Below are 22,023 nucleotides of genomic sequence, written 5' to 3' on the forward strand. Positions count from 1 at the left end.
GTGAGGTTAGTTGTTCAGTGCAGGGTTATAATTACCATTTAAGTCAGTAGTGCAGTGAAAAAATACCTCCCACGCAGTGTTTGCTTTACTTGTTCACCGACCTTGTGGTCAAATAATCATCATATTGAATGTACAACCTTTACAAAAAAAATGAAAATTCCACTTTTGCACTTGGCCAGCTTTCCACTGTGCCATAACCCATCAGTCGATGGTTGCGCACGCTGCCAAAGTGTGCAACTGAAACATCAACTCTCCTGAGCAGCAACACCAGTAAAATATGATGCAATTTCTTGAATTTTTTTTTGCAACAACAGATATAAACTCATGGTCAGAGCTGCAGGAATAGCTGACTTTGTGTGGTTTCCCCCCTTGCTTTTCTCGGTCTATGGATTGAGTTTGAAGTTGCACTAAATGTATCTACCACCTACTCCACTCAACCACCCAACCAACCACTATATGAATCACAGTTCATCATGCTTTATCTCTAGTAGCAGTCTTTTATGTGATTTTCTTTCTCACACACACACACACACACACACAGGGGCATGGTAACACAAGCTGAGAAGGCGGTCACAAAATGGTATCATTTACAAAAAATATATAAAAGGTCACTGGGTATACTGTCCATTGATATAGTACTGTATTTGTGCAGGCTCTCTCCTTCTCCCTCCCCTCTCTCTCTCTCTCTCTCTCCATCTCTTTTCTCTCCTCAGCATCCTCCATCAAACCAGCACAGTAACCGTCATTATCTCCATCAAACAGATTTTCTAAATACCCAAGTTGCTCTTTCAAGAGATTGGTGTATTTTCTTATAAAAATCCCTTGTTCGGTTAATGTGAATGCATCCCCCCCTCCTCTTCCTCGTCCCTCCTCTTCACTCTCTTAAAAACTCTTCAGGTTTTTCCAACTGAGCGATTCTGAGGCGGGCGCAACCGCACTAGAGAGTCAAGTCGTGCTGGACTGCGCGCACGATAATATCCTCACACAACTAAAAGAACCCGCGTTTTTAATGATGCTTATACATGATGGACCATGCTGATTTTAAAAGTTGACCAGGGATTCCTAGTTGTGGGGTGTCTGCGAGGCATGGCTTTCCTTTTAACTTGCTTAATCCTGTCTTGGTGAGTATGGCAACTCTTTTTCCTCTGCATGTTCTCCGACTTTTTACGCACCAAAGACTGTGGATGGATGTGCGTTTATTTATAGAGAAACTCTGTATATTCAGCTGTTTTTTATTGTCTGTTGCTGGATAAGATTTCATGATAGTGCATATGTCTACTTTTATTTACAGTGTGACCAGTGTTTGTGGAAATCAGCCTGGTGATAGCAATATCTATTTGGATAACATCACGCGCATATTGGATAGATTACTGGACGGCTATGACAACAGGCTGCGACCAGGATTTGGAGGTAGGCTTATGATTGTGTCATATTGTATTTTTTTACAGTATTGCTTCATAAATTATTAGCTCAATGTTCCCTTTTTTACTCAGAAGATAAAGTTTCCCTCCAGTTGTTATGTGTGTGTGCCTCATTTTCATTCAGCTTTTTGTGCTGTAATGGTTAAATATTTTATTTTATTTTAAACAATTATGTTAAAATTACCAGCTAACAACTGGAAACTGAGCTTGAGAATCAATTTCATGTTTTTTTTTATTATTATTTTCATTGTTCTATATTAAATATATTTTTATTTTTCACTGCTTTATATTTTTGGAAAAACATTCTATGTCTGATCCAATGTTGTTGTATTTTTTGTCAATATAAAAGCAACTATTCACCCTTCTGCTGTAGGTAAAGTCACAGAGGTCAAAACTGACATCTTTGTCACCAGCTTTGGACCTGTTTCAGATGTTGAGATGGTATGTAAACTATGCTGACCGCTGCATAACACCGATGCACAGGATGCACAGACTCATTCACTGGCTGTCACACACACATATGCATGTGTTTCATCACTTTTTAACAAAGTTAATGTCAATGTATGAACACAAAAGGACAATATGTACACTTTTCCCGGTAACTATGTGCATACAGCATCCAGTCATGGCTCTCCCAGCCTTCATTATACCAGCATTTGGGCAGGACGTCATTAGTGGAGCTTAGGGATTTTAATCTGGTTGACAATCCCACCCCCCTCTCAGTCAGAGAGGGAGCGAGAGAGAGATGTGGCTGATGTTGTTGGGACAGGATGGGTTTGCCACTCCTGTCATTGGATAGGCTGAGCGCTGTATGTCTGTTGTGCTCTATACTGTTGAGGCTTTAGGCTTTCACTGCATCTAAAGCCCACTTGAACTGCCATGTGATATGGTGCTCTATAGAGATGCACGTACATGGCTCTTTGAGGCAGCAAGGCCATCCATTTGAACTAAAAGCATCCTACACTTTGTGCTGACTCTGTAGATAAAAATAAATTGTATTCACGTTTAACGATTGCTTCATTTCATAAATGGCAGTCTGTAGGAAAATACAATGAAAGATAACAACATATGTGTTGATAAATATGTTCTATATCTCGGTATCCGTTTGAGTTGCATTGTCTTTTGTAGGAACTTGATAGACATGATGATTAAAGAAACATCCCGGGGCTATTTTGAGAAGATTACAGTATGTCCTTGTCCCATATGGACTTGTTAGTATCTAAAAATCCCATACGGACTCCCTTAAAAGAAACGTAAATAGACTTTTCCTGATAGTAAAATGTATAAATGAGCCCACATTTTTAATTTTATTAGTACTGGCAGCAATAGTCCAGAAATAAAAAAACAACAACAACTGACTGCATTGCCAGTACTCTATCCAGCAGGTCCAACGAAAAAACATGGCTCACAAACCCATCTGCCATTCTCATCGGGGGTAGTGGAGATAGTAGCGGCAGGAGCAGAAGCAGCACCAGCAGTGGGATTGGTAGTCGTAGTAAATAAATCCTTAACCCACACTCCTACCCTCCATCCAGGAATACACCATGGACGTGTTCTTCCGTCAGACGTGGATCGACGAGCGGCTGAAATTCGAGGGCCCCATCGAGATCCTGCGGCTCAACAACCTGATGGTCAGCAAGATCTGGACGCCGGACACCTTTTTCCGGAATGGCAAGAGGTCGATCTCGCACAACATGACCACCCCGAACAAGCTGTTCCGCATCATGCAGAACGGAACTATCCTCTACACCATGAGGTAACAGTGCTGGACAGTGAGGTTTGAACCCAGCCAAGACCGGAATAGAGCGCAGACCTGGAAAGCAAATCAAACAAACAGGCATCCAAGAATATGCACAGACATGAAAAGAAACGAGAGAGAGCGCCATTCCAAAAAAACAAGATATGTGCCATCTGATACTGAAAACAGGCCTGGAAAGCAATTCAAACAAACATGACTCCAGCTTTGTTCCAATGTAGCATGAAAAAAAAAAATCCCCGTGGAGTTACTGATGGCACAAAAACACATTTTGTTTTTAATTATTATATTATTTTAGTGAATCAACTTTACTTTAAAACACTGAATGAATGAGTTCGAGGTCTTTATTTAATCCATATTGTTAATTTGTTTTCTTTTAGTCAGTCATTGCGCCACAATGATCCAACAGTAGTCATTAGTTAGCAAGCAACAGTGTATCAATTATAAATCAAACACTCCTTTCAACTCTTGTCTCTTCTGACAGATTAACTATAAATGCAGAGTGTCCCATGCGTCTGATGAACTTCCCGATGGACGGCCACGCCTGCCCGCTGAAGTTTGGGAGTTGTGAGTTTGTTCTTTGTTAAGCCTCGCTGGTCTGACAGATGGTGTCACTCTCAAATGATCGCTCCGTCTCCGAGTAACTGGCTGTCTGACAGCATACATTCAAAGATTTCAATTTGAAATGTCTCATACAGTAGGCTACATTCAGGGGAACAGTAAAAACAGCAGTTCCTCATTCAATATCTGTCATTTGTATCAGCAATAACGGCAGCGATTTGCTCCTATCCCCTTGATTGATGGTGGCATTAAATCAAATGTTTTCAAAAAAGCATGAATATGCCAGTTTCTTTTTTGGGCTCAAGGAAAACGATTCAAACAACACTTTCATTGTTCAGCCTTTTCTCATGCAAGCTTGTTTTTTAGGGTTATTTGTTTGTATTTTTGAGAACATTTTTCTCAAAGTGTCAGTTTCCTTGAGCTTTGCGTCTGAAATTAATTTAAAAAGTAACTTTATATGGTGGACGCTTTCACAAAGCTCTTCATCCATCCCATCTAGATGCTTACCCCATCAGCGAGATCGTGTACACTTGGAAGAAAGGTCCTGCGTCTTCTGTGGAGGTGCCACGGGAATCATCCAGTCTGCTGCAGTATGATCTCATCGGACAGACAGTGTCAAGTGAGAGGCTAAAGTCCAACACGGGTGAGAAGAGATTCTTAGAAATGAGCTCAGAATTGTCCTGTCCAATTTGCAGTGTCTGTGTTGAGATTATAACCCTTTTAGGTCACTTTTTCTACAGAACCTTTAGAAAGGTGCTGAATAGAAGTGTGGCTTTTCCTGAAATAAAATATTATGATTGGGAAGTAATCATTTTAAAATTTTTGGCGGGTCCAAAATTAATGTTTTGTTTATCTCTGTGGAAGATATCTGACATTTGGTACCCACCTCTAACAAGGCTTATGAGCCAATAGTGAAATGATGATGTATCACGTGGTATCTCTTGGTGGTAAGTTAGTGTGGAAAAAAAACGGATAAATGGCTGAGATTGAAGGCAAGCGCCTGGCATCGACTTGTTGTGAAGTAAATGCAATGGAACGAGCCACATCTAGTGGCTGAGTGTTATCAATAGCATCTTTAAACCAAGATATATGTATGCTATTTTATAACATAATTGCATCATAACATTTAAATTACTACTTGGGTGTCTATGAATTACTGCTTTGCCACCAATAGAAACACAAATGTCTGTGTTGTTTACTCTCTCAGGTGAATACGTCATCATGACAGTCCACTTCCACCTGCAAAGGAAAATGGGCTTCTTCCTGATTCAGACTTATATTCCCTGTATAATGACTGTCATCCTGGCCCAAGTCTCTTTCTGGATTAATAAGGAATCGGTTCCAGCTCGGACTGTGTTTGGTAAGATTTCTTTAACGTTACTCCTATGCTGTATAAATCTAAATCCAGTGCAAGTTTCAAGCTTATTTTCAAGTGAAAAGGGACATTGATGCAGACTGAAGCAAATGGAGGAAGAACACATGCTGCTCATTGCTTCCCTGCTGGGATGGAATCATTTGGAAAATTCAAGAACTTTCTCATTTTAGCTGCCAAAATTGCAGTACAATGGCTTACACAAATGGAGGTTTTTTGATTCAGTCTTCTCAGTTGTTATTTTGCATGATTGCAATCACTTAAAGAGGACTATAATGTGTTGAAAAATGTAAATTCACTGAGTAGAACAAGTCAGTCAGGAATATTTAAAGCTGGGCTCTGATACATCATTTAGTGTGGTGTAGTTCTGGTTGTTCTGATGAGACTTACGCCTTGTTTCCACACAGTTTTGTTTTGTGTCCGTAAATCAGTATCGTTTACGGAGATATGGCAGCGAAATTAATTTTGTCTGTTTTTGGCCGTCCAGTCGAGACGAGTCACATTACACATTAAAGGTGCAGTGTGTAGGATTTGGCGGAATCTAGCGGTGTGGTTTCAGATTGCAACCAATTGAGTACCCCTCCACTCACTCCTCCTTTTCCAAGACTGCGGTAACGTGAGGTGCTGAGTGCAAAAAACATGGTAACGCTGTTTTCCTCGCGCAGAGGCCATCCTTACCATAACAACACTACTTTAGGAGCAATGGAAGTCAGACGGCGGCTGGCGGTACCACGGTTTTGCACTCTGAGGCTCACGTTACCGCAGTTTCACAAGCGTGTCGGAGAACTACGGCGGCCTTCAGGTAACGTAAAAACTTGAAAAGCTCTCACTAGAGCCAGTGTTTGGTTTGTCCGTTCTGGGCTACTGTAGAAACATGGCGGAGCAACTTGGCGGACTCTGTGAAGAGGACCTGGTCCCTATGTAGATATGAAGGATTCATTTTAAGCTAAAAAAAACGATTCTTAGTTTCAGGTGATTATACACTAATGAAAACATAGTTAATGAATATTATATTCAATTTCTGCTAATAGATCCCCTGAAAATGTTACACACTGTTCCTTTAATTAGGTGAAAAGTTTGACCGCATATTTAGCAAACATTGTTAGCATGCCAGCTGTGTAACATATAGAGTGCATGCACAGTGGCTCATGTGTCTTTCAACAAAATATTTCACAAAATTAGTTAAATATGCATCAAACTTTTCACTTGAAAAGAAAATCTATAAATGGAGCTGTGTCAAGCTGTTCATTGGCTAATTCCACAGGAAGTTAACACACAGTGGCACACGGGACACACGGTCTGTTCGTAGTCTTAGTTTAGTTTAGCTTAGTTTATTTGAGAAGGGACGGTGCAAATTTATAAACGCACATGGTATAAAAAAATGCCAGAATTAGCCAAAAAGGCTATTTTTCAAGCTGTTACAAAAGGCTTCCCAAAATACATCAGAACAAAAATATAGAACAGGACATGCAGTTTAAATGTTGGAACACAGCATTGCAGAAAAGCAATGTCTGCCGCAAAAGTTAAAATCGTTCAACATACACAAGGCAAATTATGGAACAAAAAAAAAAATGGAAATCATCCCATAGGAATGTATGAATTATGAATTTCCAGTACCAACTCGCATACGTACACAGAGCTATGTGGAAACAAGGTGTTAGTTTTATATTCTGCAAGAGTTTATATCGAGTTTTTTTGTTTTTTCACTAAGTTTCCAGCTCTGAATAGTCAACTTTAAGTATCTTAAAGTAACTCTCAAATGAAAATGTATCGACTCACCACCCACTGCTCGACCCAGTGTTAGTCTGCAAACTGTAAGCAAGCATATTTATCTCTATTTACTGCATTCTGATTGGTTCGATCTGCACAGAGTGACCCTTCAAATACAACCTCCTGCAAAAAGAGAACAAAGACAGACACAGTCATCACAGTGTGTTTTAACCTCTCTTCATTATCTCTATTCCCCCTTCGCTGTGCTGGAGCTGCATTAATTGGGAATAAATGTCCTTTTTTGAAATTGGTCATGCAAGGGGCAGAGAGGGGGAGGATGTTTACTTGGCCCTCTTCCGAGCACTCACAGGTTCCGCTTGGTCACATTACATTATGCTACAGTTGCCACCGAGCTCTAGCCTCGGGAGCAGAGAGGGTGAGAGACACTGAGGAGAAAATGAGACTGAGAGCAATGAGAGGGACGCAGAGACAAAGCAAAGAGGAAAAACGAGGGGAAAAAGTGTGCGAAAGTGTGTCGAAATCCCCCTCCTTTTACATTCAATTTCCCCCTCGCGTTGATTTTCAACAAGCTGCAGCTGAGCGGAGTAACGCCGCTGGTCCTTGTAGATTATGGTTCTGTGGTCTGGGCTTGTCTTTGGGAGCGAGCCAGCGCTCCAACGAGCCTGCGCACTTCTTCGGAGAATAGATCCCAATCATTAGCGTGAAAGTTGAGGCCCCATGCGGACAGCACATCTGTGGCAACTCATTAACCTCGCTTGTCCTGCTGTTTTCATTTCACTCAGTATTGGGTGTAGGATTAAAAAACTGCTCATTCTCTCAATTGGCTGTTGTTGAAAGGGGAGCCCAGGGCACGCTGGGCACTTTAGAAGAGGTTGTATAGAAACAAAATTATTGGATTTTTTTATGAGATGGCCAAACTTTATCTTCAAACTATGGGATAAAGTTTATTATTCTTTAAGTACTTATTTAGTTGCATATTTTTCTGGTACAAAGGGCAAGCGATTTAAAAAAAAAAAAAAGCCATTATCTGAATAAGTTTCATTAATGCTGTCGATGGTGCATATGAGAAGTTGAAAATGAGGAAGAAGAGAAGATGAATTGCTGTATGGTTGTGCTCCACCCCGGCAGTACATTAAGACATAGTATGTTGTGTGCTGGATTGTCAACAACCTCTCTAAGAGCTGAAAGTCCCTCGAGCACAAGTCTCACAGACTTAATTGAGTGTGGCCTAATTTGTACCTTGCTTTTTTTTCATATAAAAGCACATGAATGCCCCAAGCACTTCTATCCTGTCTTTATACTTCATCCCCCTCCCTCCTACACTCTTTCTTTCTCTTTCTCTTGCCTCTCCCTCCCACCCTGACAGGCTTTCTTCCCCTGTCCCTCCTCCCCTTTGCAATCAGTTAACTTGTGCTCGAGCTTGAGACAGTCAGCGTTGGCCGGCTATTGGAGGAGGTTGGATTTGAGAGCTGTTAGCTTTCACTGCTGAAGTGGTGTGTAGAAAATGCTTTTGAGACATTATTGAGTGCATTAAACCCCCCTCCCCCTCCACCACCACCATAGGTTCTTATACGCTGCTAATGAAATGTGCACAACTACATTTGGTAAAGGCAGCGTTCAAAGGGCCCTTTTCCCTGCTTGCTTTAGCTTGATGAAAGTGAATTGGATATGTACTTTGTTAATGGGCCATTAAAAGAGATCTTCGTTGTCAGCATCTTTATCTGACTTAATAAGGTTGGAAGCCGGGCGAGACCGAGGAAAATCCCTTTCTAGTGATTAAGAGACATTCATTCTCGAGGCAAACTTGCACTTCGTATCTATTTTTGTTGGTGTTTTTTGATAGTTTGACAGTTCAACACTGCCTCTAAAATGCACCTGTCTTAGACCTTTTGTGTTAATTTCAAACTAGTGTGTATCCAAGAGAATTTATGAATGGCCTCAGTCTCAGATCTATATAGTGATTTTCTTCGTTTTTAAGTTTGAGGTTTTGCTCAAAAGGATCTTTGTGCTTCAATCTGGAGCCATGGTCAGTTTAGAAGAACTTTTGACGGACTTTGAAAACCAGAGTGCACTCTTATTTCAGCTGAGAAAGATGTCAAAAATCAATGTTGCTTTCACTCTCCCACCTATCCACTGATACATCCCTCTTTTTATCTCTCCGTCATCTCACCCATAGCTCGTATTGTGAGCTACTTATGAACAGATAAACAAATATTAGCAGATACTTTGTGGCTTGTGTCTGGGGTCATCTTACCGGATGGCTTTCTCGAGAATATTTACAGATATTTGGTCTCTTTTTTATCGGCGCGCCAGTGCGGGGGCACGGGTTAGTCTGTTTATGGACAGATTAGCATCCGCTGAAGTGACTTTTTGGCAAAGCTCACTGGGCTGAACTGACACATAGCCTGACATTCTAGTTATGTGCCATCAAACAGAGCTGCTGCCATGTGTCAGAGATAATCCTTGGGAAAATCAATTGTGTGCACACTACAATTCATTTTTTCATTATTTTGTTGAATGATATTACATTTAATGCCTACCGCATTATACTTTAAACAGCTGGTGTTGTTTAATATGTAATCATATAATTGTTTAGACAAGAAAAAATATATATTTATTCTGACACCCCTTCAATCCAAGGTATTAAAGCTTCAGTAGGCAACAAGTTTTTAGCATCATTGGGCAAAAAATTCTGCATTACGGTAACAGAATATTGATATTTGATCAACGCTGCCTAGTTTGACTGTTTGATCGGAGTTTATGACTGATTGACTCGTGGCTCTCATAGACGGCAGCTGGACAGCAGACTCCAGCTCCGCTCTGATTGGTTGTTTTCCTCCGGTCTGTGAAATCCTGCAGATGCAAATAGGAGCATCATCTATCCACTGCAGCTTTAATATGTGATTAATAAACTACCCTTCAGTTTCAATTTGTTTTTTTTGTAGTGTGTGTGCATGTTTAAAATGTTAACACAGTGTATCATATTGGCAAATGTACTTTTTTCCACTTTTCTCCATTACCTGTACCATCATATTATTACCTTTATCAACACAGAACACTCAAGCTTCAGTATGTATATAATTAAGTCGAGCATGCCAACGGTACTCCAGTGAAAGAGTAGCCCCTTTTAGAAGAGGTTACAAGTGGCATCTACACTATGAGTAAGATTTCAATCTCATACACCTGTGCATCTTGTGCATTTGCATTCACAAACTGAGCCTTCAGAAAATCACTTTATCATAGTGTTGATATCTGTCAGACCTGCGTGTCAATGATACGCTCTAAGACCTCGCTCGGACGTAGCTTCGAATCATCTCTGCGGCATTGTGGTTTAATAAATGCTGAAGCCACGAGGGCTTCAACTGCTCTCATCTCTGCAATGCTGAAGTGATCACAGACGTTATATGCCAGATGGTATATTTTGCTAAGAGAGTTGAAATGGCTTTTTCTAAAGAGATGCTGCAGTTTTGTGCGCTGCTTAAATGATAAAATAGCTTTGGTGTGAGAAAACCTGATGGATATAATCTATTGATTTGAAGATAAGACACTGAAGTCAAATGGCAGGCTGAATGGTAGCGATTAGCCTTAAGTTGTTTTCTAATATATAGTGTACCGTTATACCGTTATAACGGATAAATGACTGAGTGAGTTTGACGGTAAGTGCCTGGCAACGACTTGTTGTGAAGTAAATGCAATGGAATGGGGGAGGGAGAATGTGTCATCTAATGGCTGAATGTTATCAATAGCACCTTTAACTCACAGACATGAGAGTGGCATTGGTCTTATCATCTAAGTCTCTGCAATTAAGTAAATAAGAGTAAAAATGTCTGATTATTCCTTCAGCTAACATACTGCTACATTATACCAAAACAGTAAACACAAGAATAAAGACAAGCCTATCAATCCCAGTACCATAGTAAGTACCATTCCTAACGTCTGTCTCCTCCCTGCATCCAGGTATCACCACCGTCTTGACCATGACAACGCTCAGTATCAGCGCCCGCCACTCCCTCCCCAAAGTCTCTTACGCCACAGCCATGGATTGGTTCATCGCCGTTTGCTTCGCCTTCGTCTTCTCCGCCCTGATCGAGTTCGCGGCCGTCAACTACTTCTCCACCCTGCAGGCCAACCGGGAGCTGAGGAAGGCGGCGGCCATGAAGGTGGCGGCTCAGGAGGCAGCAGCTGCAGCAGCAGCAGCTCCGCCTGCAGCCATGGGGAACGACGGAGAGGTTTCCGGAGTAAGTCTGCCCTGCTGTTTTCACACTTGTTGTGTTTACGTGCATTCGCACATCAGTTCTAGCTCAAGTTCAAACCTAAACTCACACTTGTGAAAAGGAACCAGATTTGCAGTATGTTTTGTTGTCAACAAAATGCAAACGTTACTAATATTCATGCTCCATGTAACTTGTTCATCAGTCGGAGGATGGATGTGTGGGATGGAAACATGATGCAAAAATTATAGCTGCCCCAAAAACGACTTTTCTCCCCTGATACCAATTCAGATACCCAAACTCAGCCAGTCGATCCAATACTAGTGCCCTTTTCTTCTCCATTTTAAAATCTGTAAACCTCAGTGTGTGGAACTGATTAAGATCATTCTTCTATGTGTCCCTTTCGACATGTAGGATACATACAGCGGTAGGATTACTGGTGCTGTGTACAGGTACAGACCTTACAGATTGCGCTGAGTTGCTGTTGTGATAAATGATGATCAGAGCTGATGCTGCACTCACAGGAATGGAAAGGGACTTCACTTGGCCTCATTACATGCCTCTACATCTTTTCATCAAACCACTCCACTGGCTCCACCACACTTGTGTCTTTTTTCTCACAAATCTAAACTGCGCTGCTAAATAACATAACCCTCCGCAGGGCTTTTAGCTCCATTTGCTGAAAGTTTGTCGTTGTAACGTCTGTACTCGTTTTCTGAACCTTTATTGGACTTTGTCAAACACGCATTTTGTCTATGTAACATTTCGGAACAACTTACAGACATGAAATGTCTAAATTAAAGTCCAATTTTGGTAACGTAAGCTAATCGCCATAGGGATGTCACTATACCAGAAGTTTTGTAGTTGATACCAATACCAGTGAAATTCTTAATACCCAATTCGATAATAAAACAAAACAATAAATCCCATATACTTCATTATACCCTCCTTTATTGTCATTGTCTTGGGTTTTTGTTTAGTCTGTTTCCTGTTTTATTTTGATAGTTCACTCCTCATGTGTCACGTTTAGTTTTACTTCCTGTCTTTGTGAGTTTTCCCGCCTTTTTGATTGTCTTCTCCGCCCTGATCAGTATCACCTGTCCCTCATTAGTCGGGCATTCACCTCACCTGTTCTCACTTCCCCAGTTAGTCACTCACTATTTATACCACCTCAGTTCCTTTGTTCTTTGTCGGTTTGTCTTTTGATGTTAGGAGTTATGTTTGCCTGCATCCGCCAGCTGGACCTGCCAGCCTTTTGAACCTGAAAGACTTTTTGTTCCAGTAAAATATCTATGTTGAATCTGTCCGTCTCTGCATTTGGGTCCCTCCTGCCTCTTCTGCTCCCTGAACCATGACATTTATTACCATTTGCATACTGGTTTTTTTTGCAAATTAGTTGATCCCTGATGATCCGCCTCAGGTTTCACACCAAAAACAAAATTTTACAAGATTAGGCTACACGTGAACACATCATGATAACATATTCATTTACCAACACTAATTTTTACTGAATAGAGCTTGAATGCAACGTCTGTACGTTAGCTGTTAGCTCAGTTTTTTATCCAAGCAGGACTGTGCTGCCCACAGGCTGCGAACCACTAATGTAACTAGCGCTCTTCCTGACTGTGTTGTGAATTGAAGTTATGACTCTGAGAAGATGGGATGCGATTATTAAGGCAATATGTCTCATTTGATTGCCAGTATATCCTGAAGTATTGAGGTTGGGTTCTAGATGTATAAATGTAATCTTCCTGTCACTATCATCTCTCTATATATCTGGTTCACACTCATCGTGCTTTTCATCTTTCTTGACTCTGACTTTCTCAGTTGTTATCTCTTGCTAAGCTTGCCTCTATTTCTCCTCCTGTCTGTCTCGTTCTGTTTGTCTCTCCTGCCGTCTAAATCCACTCTCAGCTATTTGCCTTTATATAACAACTTCAATGTTCTGCTCTTTTTCCAATTTCAATTAGCTTATTAGCTTAGTTATTGACATAACATGTAAACACAGCTGCGTTGCAAAAGCATATCAAATAAGTAGTGGATCAAGCAAAAGACTGTACAAATACATTCATGTTTAAAGTTCCATATTTGTTAATTTTATACATTATACATAAACTTAGGTAGATGTATGTTGACATGTTATTATTATCCGTCTGTCTTGCCTTGTGGCAGCAGTTAACAGGTTTTTATCATCAAGCAGGATCATAAACCCTGAGCTTTAAAAAAAAAAAAAAAAAAGTTTATGATAATTATCTCTTTTGTGTTTATATTTTGGATACACACAGAAGAAATCTGTTTAAGTGTTTTGGTGGCAGTAGCAACAGTTACTTTCCTCTGATGGCTTTTATCATTTCATATAACAACCTCTTTCAATCTCTGGCTCATTGTTGTTAACTCTCCGGTTCGTTAAGATTTTGTCTCCATCCAGATAAAAAAAACAACATTTAAAACACGACTTAATAAGTATTAGGTAACTACTTAGTTAGAAAAACATTATGGTTTGGTTTAACATGACTACGCAATTGAATGCTGAATTTGAGTTTCACACGGGAAATGAACAGCGGTCTCCTGAGTGAAAGTCCTGTGTTTGTTTGACCCATCCACCACATCTCCCACCCGCCTGTCGTGGACTTTCTTGCTTTTTGTACTTATTATACCACATAACTTTCAATAACTGTCGCTCGATACAGTACATCTCCTGCTCTGCGCATCGCTCGTTGTACTACGTCACTTGCTGCAGACGTCCGCTGACTATTCGTGAAACGTCAAAGACAAACGTAATCCGCGACAAACTGTTTGCCGAATGCAGTTTAGTTGTATGGGAGCGCAATTTTTTAGAAGACAGAGCTGTTTCTTTAAGGTGTTGAAATGTTTTGAATGGATGAGACTTGTCTGTGGCTCTAAGGTCGACTGGTTGTACTGGTCAGTGTGGTTAAGGTCATACCCGGCTGTTTCAGCGCTTCTACATCCACAACTGATTACTGGAGAGTGTTGTATGAAATTGTGTTTGGTTCTGCCTGGTTTAGATGGTTTACACTCTTTTTTATATCACTCATAATTTCCACTTGACTTGCTCTCAAGTACGTTCTACAATATCTCTTTTCCCTTCCTGTTCGCCCATTTGCTTATTTTGCAGTCCCACGTGCAGCATGTGTCATGTAAACAATGCACACTATACAAACTCTCTCTCATCCTCTTCCTCATCCCAGAGAAAGTCATACTCCTCGCTTACATCTCATCCATATATCCATCCCGTTGTCCTTTTTTCCCTTTCAAACACACACACAAAACTGCATCGACATGTAACATTATCCCTCTTTTTCTGCCTCTCCTCCAGCCCCCCCGCTGTGCTCTTCATGTGAACCCCCTAATCTTGACACACACTCTCTCCCTCATGCTCCCTTTTTCGCTTGAATGTGCTGTCCACATATACACACTGAAACACCACAATCTCCACTTTATCCACGCTTGTCCTCACACAGGAACGCACGTCCACACATAATCTGCGGCACACACTCAAACCGGTGTGTATATATATGCACACATGTAATCTGCAGCAAATTATGCCCCCCACATCAATACAATTCACCCATCACTCTATACGATGTCTTATCCATCCATCCATCTACAGTATATATCTATCACCCACCCATGCCTCTCTCCCAGTCCTCTATTCTGCCCTGTAACTGTGTGATAACCACAGAGTGACACGAGGAGACAGCCAGTGGCTCCGTGAACGATGTTGCCGCAGATTATGTAAGAGCCATAGATTAAGGGAATATCCAGCAGATCACTGCAGGCTCACAAGAAGGAGGGCAGCTAGGGCAGTGGGGGGGCTGAGAAAGCTGGCCCAGTCCGTTTTTTTTGTGGAGCAAGATGGAGGGATGGATGTGAGAGACCCGCGCGGTTTGTTTTTGTGTTGTATGTGCGTGAGAGAGAGTTACACTGAGAGAAAAGGGAGAGTGGGAGGGATGCATCATGGAAAATGACTGCTTTCAACAAATATGTAGGAGGGAAGACTCTTCATTGCACAGAGAAAAGGGCAAAAAAACACAATGGCGTATCATTGGGAATTGGAATAGCCAGCCAGCAGTCACGATTCTAAACACTACGTCCTGTTGGGAGTGTCAGGTAAAGCCATAACAGAAAGGGACACACTCATAACAACAAGATAGATGTGTCTTTTAATGGGTTAGATAGACAACTGTAAACACAAAGGGGAAGCGGGTGTTTTTATCCGTGTGTGTAGAGGGTGCTGCATGCATTGTCAGTGGCGTGTGTGAGTAGGTGGTGCAGTATGTGGTGCAGGAAATAAACAGAAAATAAAATAAATATTTGGTAGGAGGAAGGGAAAAAAGAGAGAACAGAGAGAGAGAGAGAGAGAGAAAAAGAGAAAGAAGGGACCTTTATTTATAGGCCCAGCCACAGGTGCCGGTAATCACAAGATTGGTGATCACTGATTGGGTGGGGAGACATCCTGATTAAATCGGGCCAGGTTTGATTTTCAAGCATTTGTCCTGGCGTCCCAGTGTCCTGATAATAAGTCCTGAGTGTTATGATTTTCAAGCTCAGGCAAGAGTTTAGTGATGTACTGTACCTAGAGTTACCTGTGGAGTTTTCTTGTTTACACTCAGTGTTTCTCACAATATGTGTGTATCCTTGAGGCCTACCGCTATAACTCTAAATCAGTGCAATAGTGTGAAACCAAGAGAACCCCTATTATATTAAACATATATAGGCAATCACTGAGATCAATGTCAGTTTGTCATCTACTTCTTTGTGTTTTATGGCTTGCATGCACTGCACATTTGCATTGCTGACCTCTGCAATCAGCAGGAAAGGGTATTATGTCAACCATCTGCTCATGCACTTATATGTGTGTCCCCATTTGTGTGCTAGATGCAAATAAAACGTGGACATCCTCATCAAAAATGGCTCCATAACACCAATAGTGATCAAAAGCTCCACAGGGTATCTTTAATTTTCATACTGTACACATTAATCATTTTTAATGTATGTGTATGTCTCTATGGATAGGCTCCATAGGCTTAACCAGCAGGGGGTTGCATCATCGACGGTGTTTTCATGATCTCACATGATGCCATAACTAACGTTCTAAAAGTATAATATGCAGCGTTTTGTCGGTTGCTGTTTGTAAACACACGGCATTCAAAGGTGACCCCCTCCTCACCGGTTCAACGAGTGAGGGAGGGAGAGATCAGCGATGGTTGAGCGAGCGAGCTATAGAGTGAATGAAGAGAGGGAGCGGCGTTGGCAAGAACAGAGCAGTGAATCAGAGAAATAAAACGTTACTTTCTGATTGTTTCACCGCGGTTACGTTCTAAAACACAAATAAACACACCCGCACCTCAACACAAGCCAGCAGGAAGGTACTGCATTGCCGGATTTTGGAATGAATGCGGCCAAAGTGGATGCTTAATCCTGTCCCCTCTGTGTGTGGCTCACCGCTGCTCTCTGTCAAACAGCACTCTGCACACAGCAGAGTAGAGAGAGAGGAACAGTGGAAACACTAATGGACCTAAAAACACACAGCAATGCAACAACCCGTTCCCACCAGTCGTCAAATATGGCCACCTTGTATCATAGAGACACGAAAGGGGGCCTTGTGCCTCGGTGTCAGACACCGAAAGGCATGACAAAGCTTCAGCATTTGATAACCTGAACGGACTGCACACCCTGCCACGCTGTTATTGGCTGAAGGTTACACCCCCAAGTGGGGCCCAAAAGCTCTTTGCTGATGCCCAGAATACGTCCCGAACACAGCATAAAGAAAAAGAAAAGAGAAAATGCAGGCAGGAGGCAGGATCTCTACAGATACAGACCGCCAAAAACTTCTAGTTGATCATATGTGATGATTGACAGGGATTATTTTTGTGAGTCTATACATAGTTTTTAGGGGAAAATGTTGCATATTATACCTTTTAAATCCAACATTCCTGCCACAACGAGCTAGCATTTAACTCAACATTTGTCCAGCGAAGAAAAGAAGTAGAGTGGAGTGGCTCAGTGCTCGGAAATGTTGTACCTAAATGTTAGTTTCGCCCTGAGCGACCACTTTAACATTCTGAGAGCAGACATTCATGAAATGTTTTGACTTCTCCCCTAAGCCTTGTGTAAGGAAGACTATGTGACCAAAAATGGGGCTATGCTGTTACTAGCATTTTTGAAGGCCATACCATTTTGTTCTCTATAGTTCCCTCTTGAGCAAGTCACATAGGAAGCTAAGTGGCTAATATTATTCCATGGTTCAAATTGGACTGTGACCTTCTATAACTAAGAGGCAGAAGAGCATGATTTGTCAGAATTAAAAGTCAGAGAAGTCAACTATCCTGTAACTTTTCCACAGTGGATGTTAAGAATGCAGTGTAATATTTAGAGGATGTTGTATGATCAGGTAGTCTTTTACTTCCAAGCTTTATTCCAATTTTTACTGGTTCAATTTGTATCCTCACAACACTTATGAATCAAGATCATGACACTGAAACACAAATTCTATTCTATTCTATATATTTTGCATTTTTAATCCCAACCATAATGTATTAATTTTATTTTCTTACTTTTTAAACATAAGCAATGGAAAAACGAGTATCATAGCTGATCAATTTAGGATACATACTGCTCACTGCTTAAAATACATTCACATATACATCTCCACCACCTGATAATCATCCACAAGTGTATACAGTACACACCAACTCAACACCCACGTAGATGAACCCTAAGGCACTTACTCCCATGCCATATTTTCAGTGCACACTTAGAGTAACCTTATTTCACACTAGCACCTACACATACACTATGAAACACACTTACATGTAGCTCCCACCCACCCACGCACATGAATACCCACACCCAAACAACATTCATACATCCAGCAGTCAGTGCCCATCCTCCCTGTGTCAGAGTGGGTCTGCTGGAATCTAGAGCAGTGGATAAACAGAAGAGGAGCTGATCCCTCTGGGATTTGACCAGGAAGAAGCCAAGCAAGCCTGTTGTCATTATCAAAAATAGCTTGTGTAGCGGATCAGCTGCGCATACGTACAGTACAGTACTCCGCACACACACACACACTGCATGATCTTTTACCTCAAAAGGAAGCTTTATAGTGATAGGGGGCTGAGATTTGAAGCTGCAGCCTGGTTTCGTTGGAGTTTTGGACACCAACCAACAGAAAACAAACAAACCTTCAAAGCCAAATTCCTGTTTGAGCATCGATGTACAAATGAGCAGTTAGTTATTCAATATGAGAAAGCACACTTAGCTCACACATTGCAATTGAGTGATGAGTGAGCTTTACGTCGGGAGGACCAGCTGTTAGAGCGCCAGGACTCAATCCCTCTCACAGCCCCTCCCCGCTGTCATGTTGCATAGGGTTTTACAAATCCAGATCTATTGTTTTTTTATCCCTTCTTCTACTCCATCAGGCTGGTCTCATACACCGTTCATAGCTATACCTATGAAAAGTCATGCACTGTAATTCGTATACCTCCCACAAAATCAATTTGTATGTAATCCACATTATGTGAAGGATGATTTTGTGCATTAGGGATACCATAGCTTATAGCTTACTTAGAGTTTTATGGTTTACCAAAGAGGAGGAAAGTTATTCTGTATTTATTTCAGACCATAGAGAATGAATTTCTTAATACAATATGTAGTCAGGCCAGGCAACATACTCTTTATCCGTAGACCTTGAACCTTGTTTTTCTCCGTTCCATGTTTCCATGGTTATGTTCATGACATTGGGCCTTCATGAATTGTACATCTCAAGATAGCTGCCATACGACGACTGATAGGGTTGTTTTGGGGATGAGCATCAGAACAAAGTCATACTACTACAACAGAATTTAATTTAATAACTTTTTTATTGTAAATGTATTGTTGGGTGAAATAATTGCATTTGCAAAATAAGTTAAATTTTGTGGAATTAATAACTGTAATCTAGTTTTATTTTGAGATTGGCCAGTATGCATTTTTGGAAGGGTTCCCATCAACCAGAGGATTGTAACAGTTTGATAGTTGCTCAACCTGTAGAGGAGCATGTAATCCTTTAGCCTCCCAAATCCAGCCTAAATCTCCCAAGTTCAGTTTTTGTTCCAAGACTGTTGTCTGGAAAAAAAAAAAAACACTGTAAGCTGTGTGTGAATAAGCCCAACAGCTGGAAGCTGGACCGGTCAGTGAACTATAAAGGGAGTTTATTTCCTAAAACTGTTTAACAACTGTTCAACTCTACTGTGGTGGACATTATTCTGCAAAAGTACTATTTATTTCAGAATCATAAACCTGTTTTGGTGAATAATTTAGGAAAACCCCATATGCAAATGTGGTACTGAACTAGCATGAGAATAACACAAATGATCATTTTGTTAGGCCTCCGCACCGGCGACAGCTGTGGCTGGAGGCATTATGTTTTCCCGTCGTATGTCTGTCCATCTGTCCGTCAATCCGTACCATTTTCAGGAACGCCTTGAGGGAATTTCTTCAAATTTGGAACAAACGTCCACTTGGACTCAATTGGATGAACTGTTTGATTTTGGTGGTCAAAGGTTAAGGTCACTGTGACCTCACACAATACGTTTTTGGCCATAACTCAAGAATTCATTGGCTAATTATGACAAGATTTCACACAAATGTCTAGTAGGATAAAATCATAGACTGCATTTGTGCTACTTCTCTGGTATTGAGGTTGACACAATATTGTATATAGTTTTCTTTGGTTTATAAAAAAGGAATGTCTCTCTCTCTCTCTCACTCTCTCTTGACTCTATACCTACAGGCAGCACGGTGTTCCTTGACCCATTTCCCACATGTACTCTCCCTTTCTCTCCGTACACATACTGTAGCTGATTTACAACTATTGGAGCAGGGAGCATGTGCTGAGTTCATACTGGTTTACTGTTAAGTTGATGAGGCATAGCGATAACCATGTGTCAATACACTGCAAGCCTCTTTTGTTTAATATGTTTTGTTTGCTTCCCACAACTGCATCAATCTTCATGGAACGGGTTGATTGAAATCACATCAAATCAAAAACAAAACATCATTGATTTCCTTTGTTGAGCTTAATTACTTGTGCTACTCATTGGTATTCTAGACAGTTATTTTTGCCGACACACATAATTCCCTCATGCACTGATCAACTCACAGCTGTGCAAATAAGGCGCTAACATCAGGATTAATTTTTCATGTTTTCTTTGTAATGTATTGATATAAATTCCATTATACCATGTTGTCCTTTTATAAACAGAACCAGTTTCTACAGTATTAACATTCTTAGCACATACCATATGACGGTTTTATGGTACCCTGGGAAAAGCACAGCACCAGTTTCATTATTAATACCCTCATATTACATCGTGCAATATTCTCTTTAATGTCAATATTCCCCGTACAGATTATATATATATTTCCCTTTCCCCTCTCCAAGGTGGATGCAAGCAGCGTGCTGAAGAAGAGGATGAACTCCGCCCCAGGGTTTGACCGCCCTGCTAAAACATTTCCCAACCCACCTGTCAATGCCCAGGCCTTCCTGCAGCAGGGTTCAGCTGTACCGGCAAACAACGTTCTGACTGGCACCAGCATCATCGACAAATACTCCCGCATCCTCTTCCCACTTTCGTTTGGCGCCTTCAACCTGGTCTACTGGATTGTCTATCTCACCAAGGACACGATGGAGATGTCCAGGTGAGCAGATGGCGTGTTTGTTAAGAATAATTCCAGCAACTCCTCACTAAAAATAATTAGTTTAGGTAAATCTTCCATAACCTCAACCAGGCTACTGTATATCCTCAACATATCCACAACTGTCATACTTTTGTGTATATTAAAGGTACAGTGTGTAGGATTCGGTGACATCTAGTGGTGTGGTTGCAGATTGCAACCAGCTGAGTACCCCTCCGCTCACTCCTCCCTTTCCAAGACTGCTGTAACGTGAGCTGCCAAGCGCAAAACCGCGGTAACGCCATTCGCCTTGCTCTGAGGCCATCCTTACCATAATAACACTACTTTCACACTCTGTGGCTCACGTTACCGCAGTTTCAAAAGTGTGTCGGAGAACTACGGTGGCCTTCAGGTAATGTAAAAACGCGAAAGGCTCTCCCTAGAGCCAGTGTTTGGTTTGTCCTTTCTGGGCTACTGTAGAAACATGGCGGAGCAACATGACAGACTCTGTGAAGAGGACCTGATCCCCAAGGCCTATGGAAAGGAGGCTGGGTCACAGCGGTCATGGGATGGGCATTGCGATTGGCTCAATTTCGGCAAGTGCAGACCAGATTTTACTGCGCATGTGTTCTACCCCCAAGAAATGACGCGTGACCCAGCCTCCTTTCCATAGGCCTTGCTGATCCCTATGTAAATATGGAACGCAGTAGGTAATAAGTGTATACTGTATATGATATTGCATTTTATACTTTGGGGCATAAAAGGGCACATACTGTATATCAAATTGCACATTGAGTCTATAATGTATGTGTTGCTTCTGAGCACATAATAATCCATTCCTTTTGTATGTATGTTTGCCAGCCTGAGAGCTGATATATTATTCAGCAGCCACACAAAGCTCTTAGACATTCAGTTCTAATTATTTACCATATGGCTTTTCCAAATGTGTCAGCAGAGTCGAAGAGTTGGTCCCAGGCTTGATACAGTAGTAACGTTATAATTGCAATACAAGACCACCAGGCAACACTGGCAGGCTCTCTATTTGTCATTCAATGTTTTGCAATGTGTCTAGCACTGTGCAGTGCCAACGGGCTGCAGTTCTCATAGCCTGTAGGTCTCTGTGCTTTCCATACACAGTGGACTAAATGATGGCAAGAAAACTGAGTAGCATTAGTTTTCGTCTTCAACAGCCATTTGTCAGACATAGATTACACTAGCAGTATACAAGTAGTTAAGATAGTGATAAGAAAATACTATCAAACCCTAACCCTACTTCTCAGTGATGTAATG

At 41.3% G+C, this 22,023-nt stretch overlaps 1 protein-coding gene across 1 annotated transcript in view; it reads left to right on the forward strand.

The window, feature by feature from the left end:
* Positions 1-690: 690 nt before the first annotated feature.
* Positions 691-22,023, forward strand: part of gabra6b (gamma-aminobutyric acid type A receptor subunit alpha6b) — a 277,852-nt gene continuing 256,519 nt past the window's right edge. The window contains exons 1-9 of the mRNA XM_074611075.1: positions 691-1,121; positions 1,292-1,410; positions 1,795-1,862; positions 2,957-3,177; positions 3,662-3,744; positions 4,238-4,381; positions 4,946-5,098; positions 10,799-11,079; positions 20,501-20,757. Coding sequence (XP_074467176.1) covers positions 1,033-1,121; positions 1,292-1,410; positions 1,795-1,862; positions 2,957-3,177; positions 3,662-3,744; positions 4,238-4,381; positions 4,946-5,098; positions 10,799-11,079; positions 20,501-20,757 — 1,415 coding nt within the window. The 5' untranslated portion in view covers positions 691-1,032. The remainder of the gene's footprint in view (positions 1,122-1,291; positions 1,411-1,794; positions 1,863-2,956; positions 3,178-3,661; positions 3,745-4,237; positions 4,382-4,945; positions 5,099-10,798; positions 11,080-20,500; positions 20,758-22,023) is intronic.

This window comes from Sebastes fasciatus, chromosome 16 (genome assembly GCF_043250625.1).
Source record: "Sebastes fasciatus isolate fSebFas1 chromosome 16, fSebFas1.pri, whole genome shotgun sequence".
NCBI classification, from domain to species: domain Eukaryota; kingdom Metazoa; phylum Chordata; class Actinopteri; order Perciformes; family Sebastidae; genus Sebastes; species Sebastes fasciatus.